Here is a 16655-nt window from a genome sequence, read left to right on the forward strand (position 1 = left end):
GTTTGGGATGCAATAACTCCATTAGTGGTTAGTACGATGTTTCTAAAAATTAAGCAGAAAACAAGACAAGACTTTTTATTATACTAGTATTTAAAATAAAATTATCAAACTTTATTTAATGAATAAAAAGACAATGCACTAAGCAGTGCAAGTCTTCTTGTAAAAAGGTTTAACGAAGCTGAAAAGAAAAGAACATGAAAAGTTAGAACTTGTAATTGTTAAGGTGTCTCGTTACAGTTCGAGGTTGGATGATTATTCACCATTGAAGACGTAATCAATTGTAATAGCTGGTAAAGAAAAATATCATTTAATTAGAATGTAACACGAAGTTCTTATCCATTCATATTGGTTATTTTGTGACATACTGTTTGATACAAGGAATTTATAAGGCTATTGAAGACATTATTATTAGGTAGGTCACTTACATTACAAAATTCTCCTGCTAATGATACGTTTTTCCCACCATAAGTTACGGACTCTTCCTTGACTACCGTATCACCAACCTGTCAACACCGAGGTTGTGTGTTCCAATCCCGCAGGTGGCAGTGACAATGATGAACTGACTGTGCAAACACTTGTTGATAATTTGTGCAAAAGCTTTTATGAAGGCAATGTTGCTCTAAAATCCAGAGTCAGCGGAAGATTAACTATGGACAGCCATATGTATTTATTCAATTGTATTTAAGAATAGATGTTTCAAGTGAATATCAACATCACATAATATGAAAAGAAGGAGATTGTAATGATTACAAAAGAGCTAACTATTTTTTTTGTCATTCTTTTATATGTTCAAGACTTTTTTCAGATAAATTGCCTAAATTAAAGCATCATGTTGACATAAGGAGGTTTTTTCAGTTTTATATCAGAAAAAAATAGTCAAAGCAGGTAGACACAATTACTCCATTATTGTAATTAGCTTTGGTGTGAGCATTACATTTTATGTCGAGGTATGCGAATGTTAATTATCACATTAAGCCACAATGTTTCTATGTTACGAGCGGTTCAATGGGGGAATGCCACACTTTATCAACAAATGAGAAAATCAATGCATTGGAACAATTTCTAAGCAAAAACGATAAAAAAAAGAACAAACTCAAAATGACAAAATTATTTGTTCTTGATCGATATCTTATTATCTCTCAGAAACATCGAAAAATTACCAAGTAGCATAACAATCATAAATCGAAAACGGGTGTACATACCATATATATGAAAAAAGGCCAATTAACATTTATAACAAAAGCCTGCAACAAATACAGAAAACTTCAGATTTAATAAAACGGCTATCTATTAGTTTGACCAGCACCTTTACTCGTCAATAAACAGGCAAAAATAGAACTTGTCCCTAACTACACATGTTCACGCCCTATACAGATGACCTTAATCTCAAACAAACTATTATGTTACTTTGAAATATGTCATATTAAAACCCAACTTGTGTTCAGTGATTCATCGTAGTGGTAATAAGATTTTAAAGGATATTATTGAGGCGTACCCATAATAATCATGATAATTGAGCGGAAACCTGAGATTTTTCACCGTATCCATATAATTAAAAGAATGTATAAAATTATATAACAGTGCATAATCATTGTCTGTAAAGGTTATGATCTAATCAAGTCTTTACAGTTTTGTGCTTTGGGGTTGCTGCCTCATGGACACAAAATTTTAAATGACATTTCCAATAAATCATATAAATTTTAAAGTTATTGAAAAGGAACTTTTACATGACCGACACAGTGGTAAAACGTTATCAGATGGGAATACTTCCTAAATCTGTAGAATTTGTTCGATACTTATTGGGCTGTTTAGAGTGTTATTTTGTAATATCTTAAAATTACACAGCGGACAGAAACAATAAATGATCTCTATATAAATTGCAAAAGAGCCAGTGTTCAGCGGCGGATCCACAAATTTTCATAATTGTGGACTCACTGACTGCCTTGCGTCCGTGATTGCTGAGATAAACAACCATTTTTTTCCAACAAAAGGGGTCAATCTGAAGGCCCCAAGGTCTATGGGCTCTCCCCCCCCCCCTTAATTCGCCTCTGGTGTTCTACGTGTACTGTGAAGGAGCACTAATTGGATCTGTATGAACATATTCTGTGCATGAGCTACGATTGAGTCTGTGTAAAATGTGGACTGTGTTTGACCTCTGATTATAGTGTGTCTTTCTATTAGGGGGAGGGGTGGCTTTTGTGGGATTTTTTTTTATTATATAAGAAATCACTGAAGCATGACTGGAGTGCCCCCTTAGGTCTGTCGGGCCGGTTATAGCTTGATGTTCGGTGTGAGTCAAGGCTCCGTGTTGAAGACCGTACCTTGACCTATAATTGTTTACTTTTATAAATTGTGCTCCGAATGAGTCTGGGTTAAATATGTACTGTTCGTGTGATTCGACAGAGTTTGTTTTAAACATGTAGTTGTGTATACTCACACAATAAGCTGAGTTAAATGTTTACTGTGCATATAAGCTATCATAAGCTCTCGAATGTGAGAAGTTATGTTCGGTTTATCAAAATTCAAAATAACTTATCATTTATTTATATTTTTTTATATATTGTACAGGGAAATACATCAATGCCTCAAAGAAGACCTTATACTGATGGCTTGCCATCGATCAATGGGAAATTGTTGTTGGAATATAACAGATATCAACGACTCTCGAAATCTCTTGGCTCTCGTTCAGTTCGAGAGAAAATAGTTCGGGAAAAGAAACTCTCAAACGATCAATCGGCAACAACCTTTGGCCAACCATGTTCTTTCCATAGAGAATCACTGCACTTCTATTGCCATACACATAAAGAACCAGCATGTATAGTTTGTGCAACAACTATGCATAAAGTCTGCAACGTTGTGACAGTGACAGAAAATGCCGCCAAATCTCAGCAAACCTGCGTCAATTTAGAAGACATACATCAAACAGTAGAAACTGTATTAGACAATATAGAAAAAATCAAAACAGACAGGGAAGAAAATTTAACAAAGTTGTTGTTACAGAAGAATACTATTGAAAAGGAAATACACAGTATGCGCAAGAAAATGAATGAACATTTAGATCATATCGAAAAAGAAATAATTGGTGAACTGAATGAAACGTTCAGAAAGCACAAAAACGAAACGGATCATCTGCTGAAAAATATAGATCACCGAAAGCAGGGAATAAGGGAACTCCAGAATACTATCATAAAGGCCAAAACTATTGAAACAGACGTCGAAGCTTTCTTGGTGGGAAAACGGATCGAGCAAAAAATCAATGAGGAAGAAAAATTCGTAGACCATTTTTATAACGACGAATCTATAAAACAATCTGATTTTGAATTCAAGCTCAGTCCGGCTATCAATTCGTTCTTTGTTGACATAAAATCGTTTGGGGGTATTATCGTACGAAAAACTCCAAGTAGGGTAAATCTAATTCGTACCGTTCACAAAGTAAAACCTCCAGATGCAGGGTTTCAGCTTGCTCGACATGTGAGCCACATTAAATTAAGACTACACGAAAAAACATACAATGCGACTGGTATACAAGACTTACGACCATTGCCACACATATACGGTGGTTTACAGAGACAAACAACGATGTAGTTAAAACCTGCAATGTATGACTAATAGAATTATCTCGCATTTAGTTTTCTTTTTCTATTGCTTTCTGGCTTCATTTTTTATTGCAACCAATATCATCGTTTTTGACAACTTTTTAACACATTATATTTAAATATCTAACACAAAGTAAGTGAAAAATGGCAATAATTTGGATTTTACAAAAACTTTGCATGCTAGAATATTTGGAACTTGTATCTTAATGTTAAAAATAATGTTTATAAAAAAGAAAGAGTGGTGCGATTGCCAATGAGACAACTATCCACAATAGACCAAATGACACAGAAATTAAAATTTTGTGTAAAATTTTACATTTTTAAGATAATTTTTTGTTATGCAAAACCCTTTTAGATTAAGAAATGGTATAAGTGACAATTATACCATTATTTGATGAATATCAAATGTCAAAGGAAAGCAATGTGAACAATTACTGTTTCCGTTACGGATTTCAACCATGAGCAAACACGTGACGCATAGTTAGCTATAAAAGGCCCCGGGGAGACAAAGAGAAACCCCTAGGCATGAGCATACTACAACATTAAACCATGGTCAGTAACATTTAGAACAGGCAACCACCAACACTAACCACTGGATAGCAGTCGCCTGGTCGGAAATGCACATCTAGATAAAAACACGTTAAAGAAGTCCTCTTTAAAAGATTACATACTTGCACCTGAAGCATTTTACGACTATGGTATTTCGTATAAGGATCATTTTGTTAACATCAATAGGCCACCATTCGGCCTACAACAAATAGAAAGTCCCATAGTGCAAAGTCAGCCAAATCACAAATGTAAAAAAATTCAGACGAGAAAACTATCGGCCAAATAATGTTCGAAAAAATAAAAAAATAAAAAATAACACAGTAACAAACTATAACCATTGAACTACAAGCTACTGACTTGGGACAGATACATACATACAGGATGTAGGGGGTGAACATATTACAGGCTTCCACTTCCACCCCCACTAACCTGGGATTGTTGACAACAACAAAAACGAACTATAAAAATCAGTTTAGAAAAGGCTTAACTCATCAGATGGATACAATGAGAAATGCATATAAGAAAAACATAGGGTGGACGTGATCGGGTACTTGAACATCGCAACAACAAAAAGACACTAATTAAGTACAGATCTATGAGTACTCGCAGTTACTGACAGCTAGTCCAAAGCCAATAACTAATAAAAAATCATGCATCTTAGGCCGTGTTCACATTGACCTAAATTCGGTGTTGTGTTAGTGTAACTCACACGTAAACTAAACACAATTGCGTTCCCATTGATAAAACTCAATGTTTACATGTAGTTTAAATCATGTTTTACTTACACACAGTCGATAGTCGATGTAAGCCTTGTGTAGGTTAAGTGTACAAAAAACTAGGCATTTAGGACATTAGTTTTATCGTGTATATATTTAAGGAGGAAACTATTTTTGATAATTATTAGTTGTCTAAATTTTACAGATTTTTTTTTGTAAAAAAAAAATAACGTACTTTATTAACCCCTAATCCAGACTCAAAGCAGCATCATTGCCGAACCCATAAGGCAGCAACTAATTGATTTTCGGGGGGGGGGGGGGGGCTTTATTAGTTGAGTATAAAACATAAAAGCAAGGGAGTGGGGGTGGTGGGCTATGGATGTTTTGGAAACAAAAAATGTTTCCAGTTTTTGGCCCTGAAAAAAAATTTGTTTGTTTTTCCCTCAGCTGTCACTATATATAATGCTAATAATTTCGACTTGTCACCAAAATTTGTCCTGAAAAAAATAAATAGCTCACGCCCACCTCCCCCTCCACAAAAAATGAAGTAAATAGTTGTTGCCTTATTTATTTGAAAAGGTCTTCCCGAATCGACTTGACGTACACAGAAATATTCGCCACTGGTCTTTACTCAAATAACGATTCACGCATAAATGCATGACTAAAAAAAGTGTGAGGTAAATGATATGTTTTTCTAGTATCTCAGATCCGTTAAATAACACGTAAAATAAACTAAAAAATCGTTACCCTATTCCTTTACCAAATACTCCTTGGAGAAGAAATATCATTTGAAACGAACAGAAAAGATAAAAATGTAGAGATCCCTAATATCTCAATCCTTTTTTCTCGGCTGTAAGAATGCTGTTGCATCTAACGTTTTCTAATGCGTTATCGAGACATCTCTAGTATATTCAAACTACTGCAAATTATAAAAATGGCTTTCATGAAGTAGCAACCACTTAACTTAAAAAAAGGGGAAGGGTTATTATTTTTATCTGAGTCAGATTTTTTTTCGCGCGTACGTTTTTATTCTTTTTTTTTTTCGATGCTGGTGATCAAATACTTTTTTTTTCCAATATTTAACACTTTAATGTATGGGGAAATTCTTGATTCAGAATAAAAAATTTTATCATCTGTATGACAATTTTTTTTTTTTATCAAATTGATGATCGGAATATTTCCATTCCCATCCCCCACCCCCTTTTGAAGTCAAATGGTTGTTACCTTACCACTAGAAAATTTTCTACGTAATGAACATTTAAATGACATATAGCTTACAAGTGGAAACAAATCTGTACAGGTAGCTAAACAAGGTGTATAGATGTGAGCAAATGTAATGTGAAACCAGTGTTCACTACACTAAACTAATTGTAAACATGTTTACTCTCCACGGCGTTTGGTGTGAACACGGCCTTAGACTATTTAAATTATAAATCAGTACACATCAAAGATCCAATGGATTTATATATCTGCATGGAATAAAGCAATAATTGGCAATGTTATTAAGTATCAAATGATCGTCAATGCCGACTCAAGATCTCTCTGTGATCAGTTCCATAGGATCTGAATCAGATATTTATGAACTTCTCGCCTCTTACAATTTTGTGGAGTCATTTTAAACTATTCCAATTATGCATTTCAGCTTAAAATTAAAACAATATTAGACTTCTGATTGCAATATGTTTAAAAAAAAAACGTTCATGATGATCGTTGACTTTGGGTGGCAGTAGGAGGACCCCGGAAATGCAATATAAAACATACCAAACCTACAAAACAGCAAAGAGACAGTTTATACACACTCAAAATACATTTACCAAAGCGATATATGTCGCTTAATGCCATATCAGCCTATAAGCTTTGGAAGGGTAAAAAACCAAAAGATAGAAGATCAGAGAGTGACGAAATAAGAATCCGAATGACATAGCAGTCGCCTTTGTCAAATTTTATAGTCAGGTACATCAAAAGGCTCCTTACTTTCGGCCCAAAAAATTGGTGCATGCACCATATTAACTCTCTATATATTTTAACTTCTCTATAATATTGAAATTAAACAAGTCTCATTCATTACTGAACTGAATTCGTGCATATGCTTGTGTGCGTTTGTGGTATTATATGCATTACAATAAGTATTTAAGTACTGTCATGATCATGATGATGGTTTAACTATATGGATTTGATAATACTGCTGTTTCTTTTTTTCAATCGTATTTGAATGAAAGAACTCAACAAGTACAAATTGGTAATGCTCATTCTGAAAAACTTCATATCAAGTATGGTGTTCCCCAAGGCTCCACATTAGGCCCCCTTCTGTTTATATTATACATCAACGACCTTCCTATTTATATGAAAAATTGTTGCACTGATTTATATGCCGATGATTCAACCTTACATCTTTCTGGTAATTGTTATCAAACTCTTCAGTCAAAGGTACAAGAAGATTTACATGGTGTAGAGGCATGGTGCAATGATAACAATATGTTCATCAATAAAAATAAAACAAAATATATGATTATTGGAACGAAGCAAAGAGCAATGCCACATTACAATGAGAGTTGTTTAACTATTAACAATCAAGTGATACAATCTTCCACATGCGAAAGTCTTTTAGGCATTAAAATTGACCCTTCCCTCACATGGACAACCCAAATTGACTTGATCTGCTCAAAAATATCATCTAGACTATATCTACTATTAAAGATTAAAAAATTTCTAAATCTAGACTGCAGAAAATTATTCTATAATGGTTATATCTTGCCACTTATTGATTATTGTTGTATAGTGTGGAGTAGTTGTAGCAGTGAGGGTTTAAAAAGGATATTAAAATTACAAAAGAGGGCTGCTAGATTAATACTAGAAACAGACCCATTCGCTCCTTCTGCACCCTTATTCAAACACTTAAACTGGATAACAGTTGAACAGAGAATAAAATATCATAAGTTAGTGATGACATTTAAAATTTTCATCACATTTTATCAAGCTGTATTGAACATTATTATCACACTTGACTTTTTATGCTAATGTATGTATGCAATGTACTAGTATATGTTTGTGTTTTGTTTGATTTTTCATTACGAGGGCCTCAGGGAAGATTAGTTATATAGCTAACTGTGTAACCCTCTTAAAATAAAGTATTGTTGTTGTTGTTGTTGTTGTTATAATTATATTTTAACTAACAAGTGTGGACACAGATCTGTGTGGAAAGTATGTTTAGATGTTTGACAGTGTTTAAAAAAAATCCCCCATAGGGTTCTATGTTGAAGTTCTGTTGTGCCCAGTGACAGTCAACCTTTACCAAACACTTAAAATAGCAGACTCATATTCAATATTGTATTTTACTGTACAACATGTATAAGAAGATGTGTTATGAGTGCCAATGAGACAACACTCCATCCAAGTCACACTTTGTAAAAGTAAACCATTACCATGCCAATCAAGACTATCATTTACTAGGAGACACTACTTTAAATCAGTGCTGACCGTTCATAGATTTTATTTAGCTAGACATTACTTTTAATATCAAATCTACATATTGGCTAATATGCTATGATTGCTTCCTGTGTATAATATGTACATTCCTGTAAATAAATTTGGTGCATGTGCAAGTTACACTGGAGCCATTCATCCTTTTAACTTTGAAATAACTTCTATGCGAATAGATTTTTTTTTAAATGATCTATTAAAGAAACACAGCTAGTATGTGTTGTGCTCCAACGCTGAAGAGAAGCTAAAGATTTGGATCAGGCAATATGAAACCTAATATATGAAATATACATGTACATAACAAGTGAAAGTGTAAGCTACTACTCACTGATGATACCCCGTCCAAATATTTTGGTAAACAGGTAGTTGTTGAGTGACTTATCTGAAAAACGCATCACACGGTATAGCTGACATATATAAACCATGAAACCAAATTTCAGTAATTCATAGTCTATTTCAAAAATGATAAATAAAAATTGTATGCTTGCACAATCTTACCGAAATACGGATTTAATTAAGTCCTAAACATTTTGACATTTCTTCGTTTATTTTTATCGAAACCCGGTTTAAACAAATCACAAATACGTGTTAAGATCCGACTAAATACCTATTTCCCGATATGGTCAGGTAAAATTGCTAATACATGTATCAAAAGTTTATTATAGATTATGAAGTTTATATAAAATGTATTATTGCAAATTTATGAAGTATACATAAATGTATTCACAACGGTTACAGTTTTACGAAGTATACATTCACTGTTATACTACAGATTGGTAAAAGACAATGCTAAAAATGTATTATTACATATGCATGAAGTATGCATACATGAAATATGTCATTAAAGCTGTATGAAATACACATACAAGAATTAGTACAGCTGAATAAATGATACATAAAATGTTATCTGACAACAGTTCATTGGCAAAGGTTGTCTTTGATAATGTTAAGTTGACTTTTTATTGTACATCATTTACATAAAAGCTTAAGATAAATAACAAACAAAATGAAGTTATAAATACTATTCTAATATGACGTGCCTCTTTCGCTTTATGAATAAACCCATGCTCTAAATCCAATAAAAAAAAAATGCACATGCGTATATTGACTACTGCAGAATAATGAATTTTATCAAATTGGCATGCATTCAACATATTTCATTAACTTTTAAAAAACACTTCCAAACTGTTAAATGATCAGATGCACATGTTGTTACGAATTAATTTATTATGACTGTCATGCGTTGCATTCCGAAATTGGCATAGTTGACCTAGATACGACAAACGTTCATTCTGGCTATTTCAAAAACTCCTCCCTCTAAAAAATCACAGTGCCAGCCGTTTACTTTTTTACAAACAAAAAAGGGAGGTTCATGGAAGAGCCTATACAATCGCTTTACCCTTATACACATTGGACATAGAAATTACCTTAATTGTCCTGATCAAAATCGATAAAGAATCAAGCTTTACATGATACATAATGATTGGTCGAAATCGTTCTCTAGTTATATAGAGCGTTTTTAACAGTTACTTCGGTCTATAAAACCGAGCGTCAGCTTGAACGTGCACGTGCTTCATGGCTGGATTTATATCCTAGCACGGTATTCGTCTGGTGCCGAACCAAGTTCCCATGTGATTTGTATACTATGGTAATCGTCTAATACCGAGCCAAGATCCCATTGAGCAGGTTACGTTAGGTTGTACATGGATTTGTATTCTAAGGTATTCGTCTGGTAGTGCAAAACCAGGATTCCATGGACGAGATTTAGTAACTTTAGGTTGTACATTGATTTGTATTTCATAGTATTCGTCTGGTGCCAAACCAGGATCCCATGTACCAGATTACTTTATTTTTGTAAATTGTTCAAGCTTGACATCTTATTTTATTTTTATTAATATGCTTTTGTTCCTTATATTATCTTTACGATATTTGTTTTTTGTTAATTCAACTTCGAATTGGTAAAATATTATCGTTGGTCGTCCCACGTTTTGTCAGCGAGAAAAACAACTATAAAAATAAGATAAGACGGGTGTAATATGAATGTCAATGAAACAGCGATCCAACGACACATATAACAATACGACCTTCAAAAGAACAATAATTTTTATAAAGTGTTTTCCATTGGTACTGCCATCATACGTTAAATTCAGTTTCCCCATCACTTATGGTAATCCGAGGCAAATGTTTTAAGGGAATGTCTTTTGTTTTCCTCGGATGATCATTGTCATCTCCCAAGTTGTTTAACATAGATATATTATGCAGCGAATGCGCACCTGATATAAATTGTCTTTTGGTTTTTGATGCAAATGGAACTAGATTTGGTACTGATGTTGATGTTGCTGCTAGAAGTCCATTCTTAGTGTATACATATTCATCACTTGATTCCTCTGTTCCTACTGCAATACAATGTTGTCATATAATATATATGTACATGCAACCATACAGGTTAAAACCGCAGTGAAAATTTACGAAAGGCAATTAAACGCGATTTGTTCAAATTGGTTTGAATGTCGTAACTTAAAGTATGAAGAATATTAACTGAAATAATCATGCAAATTAAATGTTATATTTGTTTTCAGTTGAGGTCAATGTTCTGGTGTCGCCCAATTAAATGTCGTTTTCTCTCGTTCACAATAAATTTTAGTGAATTTATGTGGGGTTTTATTTTAGTTTGCATGAAAAACTGGTTGACTGGTTGTTTTCCAATGTATTTAGGTTACCCTAAGTGATGAGGGACAACAAAGCAGCAAAACAAAAAGCTTGGCATTAAACTTCAAGTTGAGCAAAACGACCCCCCCCCCAAAAAAAAAAAACACAGGGATTGCCTCGAGAGCTCCAGAAGTTATTATAAGCTTTTCTTCACATAATATCCCCGGTTCATGGCATGCACTTATTCGCTGATAGGATGAAAAAGGGTGACGAAATCGTTTTTACGACAAATGAAACATATTCGTGTTTATGTTTGATACATAAATTCCACAATAATCAACAAAATCATGATGGCGCCTTACAGATTTTAAAAGAGATTACTTCCCCAAAACCAATCTTGTTGACAATGGTCCCGCTTCTAAGAAAATCTCATATGGATTCAATGGAACTGTACGCAATTGACATAATGTTTAACAACTAATTACTAGTAACATACTATAAGGATTGCGTTTCCAGTTTTTAAGCAACAACTTTCTATTTTCATATTAAATTCCTGGCTCGTAATACTATCGTCCAATATTCCAAGTATGACATTGTATTTAACCTAAGGATGTCTGCTTGTCATGTTTTGGACTTTTTGTCAGATTTTCGAAATCCTCTGGTTTAATCCATTTGAATGCCTTAAACAAATTTGCCCATGAACCCCCATTTTTCTTATTATAAATCTTTTACATGTTTAATTATACGCCATTTGTGAAAGTCTTATAAAATCTTATTTATATTTTAATTGTTTATGAGAACTTAAACTGGTCAATGATTAAGCTATGAAAAATCTAGAGAAAACATTTTCCCGCCAAAATTCCAATGGCTAATGTCTCGAAAACAAGCACATTGACCCATATATCTTTTTTGCTTTTTTGATTCCTCAATTAATCCCCTATCAATATATAGTAGTTTTAAGGAAAGTTATTTATTTTGAAACTGAGCAGCAAACATCCTTAAGAATGTCTTTCGGTCATCAAACAACGTAAAATTCAAAACATGGACGCTAATTAAAACAATTGCATCATGCAATTATATTACTCAGTATTTTGGATTTGTTTTAAAGATGAAAAAAAGTTGGTAATTAGTAACTATGTTCTGCATCTGTATTTAATTTAAGATCTGAGTTACTTACCCGACTTATTAGCTGTTAAACATTTACTTGTCCTGTCAGACTTTTCATTCCCTCGAGTCATTACCCGCTCCCTTGTGTTTAATCTTGGTTTAAACAGGATGATGTATAACCTCGACAGAAATAGTACACACAGACTTACTGTTGAGTTTATAGAAAGTGTTATACATAGAGACAGAACACGTACGATATTATTGTTGGTGAAAAAAAATGTTGAGGCAAACGCTAACCAAATGATACAAGTTGTATATGAACATATTGCAATGAATCGTGTCTCTTTGAAACCATCCGGAATCTTTCGGGTTTTTACAGCAAAATACACACATGTCATTAATAGCGCTACTGAGTAGGTTAAACTGATAGCATACGAGTAGTTATCGGCGTCATCGCATATTAAAACGCCGCTGTCTTCGTCATAATCGACTCTTATCTCCGGTCTATCAAAAATAATCCAAGCCGTCAGTCCTAATACGTGAAAAAATGTTATCAATAAAGTCAAAGTTATAGAAGATCTTGAATTTATGAACTTCTTTTTCTCGGGACTTTTTGCCTGAAACAGTCTATAAATTCTGATTGTCTTGGTCAATAAAGTGGCATACTGCAATGTGTAACACAATCCAAGAAGATATCGGATAAGACCACACGAAATAGGTGAAGGTTTAGCAAGAAAGGCAGCTGATGATCCATACGATAAAATCAGACTAAAAACCAACAGAAGACTGAGTTTAAGGTCCGTTGCTTTAACTAATGGCGTTTCTCTGTTAATCGTGAATACCACTATGACTACGATACATACAGCAATACCAATAGATGACACAGTAAGAGTCCCGATAGCAGCTGGGTCATTGAAACTCATAAAGTCAATGTGAATTGGCGTACAGTTACTTTTATTATTATTCGGATGAAAACCATGAGGACACGACATGCATCCAAATTCACCAGAATACTGATTTCCAGAACATTTAGTACATATCCAGCAGCAACGGTCGTCTGATACTGATTTTGCGTATCCGTCTGGGCAAGGATGTGAACATACTATTGGTCCCCTGTTAATGTCGTCTCTGTGCTTTTTGTTAACGAAAAGTCTCTCTGTGTCACCAACTTCTGTAATTAGAACCAAATCCTGTAACTATAATCATTGTAATTTCTCTTGTCTCTGGTGGAAAGTTGTCTCATTAGCAATCATACCAAATCTTCGTACCTTTTTATGTATACAATGTTTTCTCGTTCTGAACGTTTACTTGTTGTTATCATCTTACAATAATAGACCACTTTCGAGTTTATCCGACACCGGAAAAAATCGTCAATTATTCGCTCGTTTGTGACGTCATTTACCAGATTGAGGGGGGCTTCATCAAAGATATGAAAAATGAAGCAGCTGTCGAGTCAGTTATTGTGGTAAGTAGATATTTTAATTTCTTTCAGAGTTTCAATGTTGTGTGTGCGTTTAGGTTTTTTATTTTAGAAATAAAGGGGGTATTAGCAATATCCCAAAAGTGCAATCTTTTCAATTCATTGCTCCAAATAAAAGTCCCATATACCATATTTTAGTATGCCATATGTTTTGCCTCCAATATCACGTTTATACTTAAATTCTGAGTAAAATGAACAAAGTTTTCCATTAATAACTTTATAACTGCATTATCGGATTAAACAGTTGATACTTTTATTGGTGCATATGAGTGTTCATATTGCCCTTTTTCTTATATTTCAATAAAGATGCATATATTTTACTTTTGGAGTAAAATGTATATTTCGGTTGAAATAGCCGTTCATATTTTTTTCCCGTGGATTCACTTTTTTTGTTTTACACTGATATATATAAAAAAAAAAAATTTAAAAAAATATATTCAAATGTTTTGCAAAGACATTTTTCCAATTCAGGATGTTGTATTGTGAAATGACAAAGCGTTTTGGATACGCACAAAACCATGACAAAACAAAGAAAGAGGAAACACTGACAAACAGCAGTCTACAAAACGATACATATACCCCACCAAAATCCCCGATGATCTCATGTGCTTCTAAAATGTAAGAAGATCCTGCTCTACATGTGGCACCTATTTGGAGATAATTATTATAATTCAATGATGTCATAATCGTGGAAAATATGATAGGATTCTGGCAACGATCATAGTATGTGTGATTACCTCTAACACAGATATATAGCATAACCAGTCTATGGAAGAAGCGTATCGATAAAATCTTTTCTTATATCAATGAGCGATATTGTCTAATATCAAACTGTAAATTTGCAGACATTCCATGCGGAAAATGTTGTTTTCGGCAACGAAAAATGAAGAAAATACCAACTTTAAAACTTATTGTTCAAATATAAATAACAATTGAGTCTAAATATACATTCAGAAGTTAGTTAGAAGCTAAAGTTTATGTCCGTGTAAAATTTGAAGTGCTGTGTTTTTCTTATATACATAAATAAACAATGCGATGCTTTTAAAATATCAATGCGATACTTTTAAAATATCATAGCGGTGTTTTTGTTATATCAATATTAGTACCGATTAGTATAAATATTAGACTGTTGTACCCATATTTTGACAACTTTACCTATTATGCCTGTTTTGTTCACGCATAGTTGAAAATATGACAGAATTTGATTGGACTGTCATACACATGAGAGGTTAAGCGCTATAAAACCAGGTTCAATCCACCATTTTCAAAACTTGAAAATGCCAGTAATGAATCAGAATTATGACAGTTTTTATTTATTCGTTTGGTGTGTTTTATCATTTGATTTTACCATTTAATAAGGGACTTTCTGTTTTGCATTTTCCTCGGATCGGTGTTCAGTATTTTTTTGGATTTTACTTCTTAGTAGTATTGTATGTAAATTATCAGTTTTAAGAGCATTGCTTAAATTCAAATTGTTTTTGGTAACGTCTTACAAATTTCTCAATAAGTTTTGGAAGCAAAACTAATCAAAAAGAGTTTAATAAACAATGCTGTAATCAAATAGCTAACTATCAAAATGATTGTTCACATAGATAACATTTAGAAAATTTCACAATGAACGCACCGAAATAATATATATCCGATATGCTCGCAACGCACGTATGAAAGACTTTCATTGGATAACAATGAAACTAACTTGTGACAAAGATGAATCATACTGTCCTCGTTCAGATTGATTCGACAAAATCTGACCTGTACTTTTGAATCTCCTTTTATTTTTTACAAATTAGACCGTTGGTTTTCCTGTTTAATTGGTTTAACACTAGTAATGTTTTGTTCCTATATAGCGTGGTGTTTGCTGTGGGCCAAGTCTCCGTATTTAAGGACCTACTTTGATCTACAATGGTTTACCCTAAACAAATAATTACTTTGATTGAAAGTTGTCTCACTCGAACTCATGCACCATCTTCTTGTATCTATAAATCTTTAAAATTTCCCTTTATAAATAACTGCTTTCCAGTCCTCCAACTGAACGATCTAAACAGTGGCGGATTCAGTGGGGGCGTAGAGGGCGTACGCCCCGCCCCCCCCCCCCCTTTTTGCTCGGACTTTTGTTTTTTGTTTGTTTGGTAAAAATGATTAATCAGACTAGACTGGCTTCGTGAACTTTGCCATTTTCCGAGTATTTAATCTTTATACGATAATTGTTAACTTATAAAGATATTTTTCGCTGGAATTTACTGATTGTCAAAGACGTGTGATTTGCTATGATGGAGTTGACCAGTGCGTTTAAAAAACGGCACTCGGTCATTTTGAAATTTAAATTACCGTAATACACATTGCTTACTAGGCTGAAAATGTCATGATAATCAGGAAACCTTCAAAGCGACACAGGATTGAGCAAGAAAGTATTGATTTCTATGTCACTATTCCAACAATCAGAAAGTAATAGTAAATACTCTACAGTATAGACTATTACACTCTCATGAAAAAAAAAGTTCCACAATATTATTTACTTACGAAAACATGTTTAACCCCAAATGCCCCAGTTATTTTATAAATAACAAAGTTGAATAATGATCCAGAGTCAGTATAAGCTCCAGAAAGATTTAAAGTTTCAGGTACGAACCATTTGATTTGAGGAGGCAGTCTGAGATATTTGAGAGAAAAAAAAACGAATCTGATTTTTGACTTAAACAAAAATTCTGGCCGTATCTGGATTGAAAACAATAGTCTTGTCCACGTTTTTGCAATTAAAAACGAAAATTTCCAACAAAATTATTTAACATGAAATAAACATAATGAATAAAAACGGGCGTATTTTTCTGTGACCGGGGTTTGCATATCTGACTGGAATTTCTGTTTCGCCGGACTTATACATATTGAATACTTTTTTTCAAGACAAGACTGTAACCTGGCTGCTGGGTGTGACCTTTATGTCTCTATTTGACGACCGTCATTCGCAACTTCGTTGTCATTTCAGCCACTTTCGTAGTATTTGATGGAATTGGAACCCCTCACTTCGGGCCCCTTAGTTATGTTGGGTGAAACATATTAATAAAATATTTTGATAATAAC

At 33.6% G+C, this 16655-nt stretch overlaps 2 protein-coding genes across 3 annotated transcripts in view; one reads left to right on the plus strand and one right to left on the minus strand.

The window, feature by feature from the left end:
* Positions 1-266: 266 nt before the first annotated feature.
* On the plus strand, positions 267-3628 carry LOC134700038 (E3 ubiquitin-protein ligase TRIM39-like). Its single transcript, XM_063561425.1, has 2 exons — positions 267-412; positions 2569-3628. The coding sequence occupies exon 2, from the start codon at positions 2581-2583 to the stop codon at positions 3583-3585; it is 1005 nt and encodes a 334-aa protein (XP_063417495.1). The 5' UTR covers positions 267-412; positions 2569-2580; the 3' UTR covers positions 3586-3628.
* A 6588-nt stretch (positions 3629-10216) lies between these two features.
* LOC134700023 (metabotropic glutamate receptor 4-like) overlaps positions 10217-16655 on the minus strand; it is a 31527-nt gene continuing 25088 nt past the window's right edge. For both annotated transcript variants that reach the window (XM_063561421.1, XM_063561420.1), the window contains exons 9-10: positions 12168-13268; positions 10217-10737 (exon numbers count right to left, since the gene is read on the minus strand). In XM_063561421.1, the coding sequence (XP_063417491.1) occupies positions 10475-10737; positions 12168-13268 (1364 nt within the window). In that variant the 3' untranslated portion in view covers positions 10217-10474. The remainder of the gene's footprint in view (positions 10738-12167; positions 13269-16655) is intronic.

The sequence above is a fragment of the Mytilus trossulus genome, unplaced genomic scaffold (assembly GCF_036588685.1).
Source record: "Mytilus trossulus isolate FHL-02 unplaced genomic scaffold, PNRI_Mtr1.1.1.hap1 h1tg000110l__unscaffolded, whole genome shotgun sequence".
Taxonomy (NCBI): Eukaryota; Metazoa; Mollusca; class Bivalvia; order Mytilida; family Mytilidae; genus Mytilus; species Mytilus trossulus.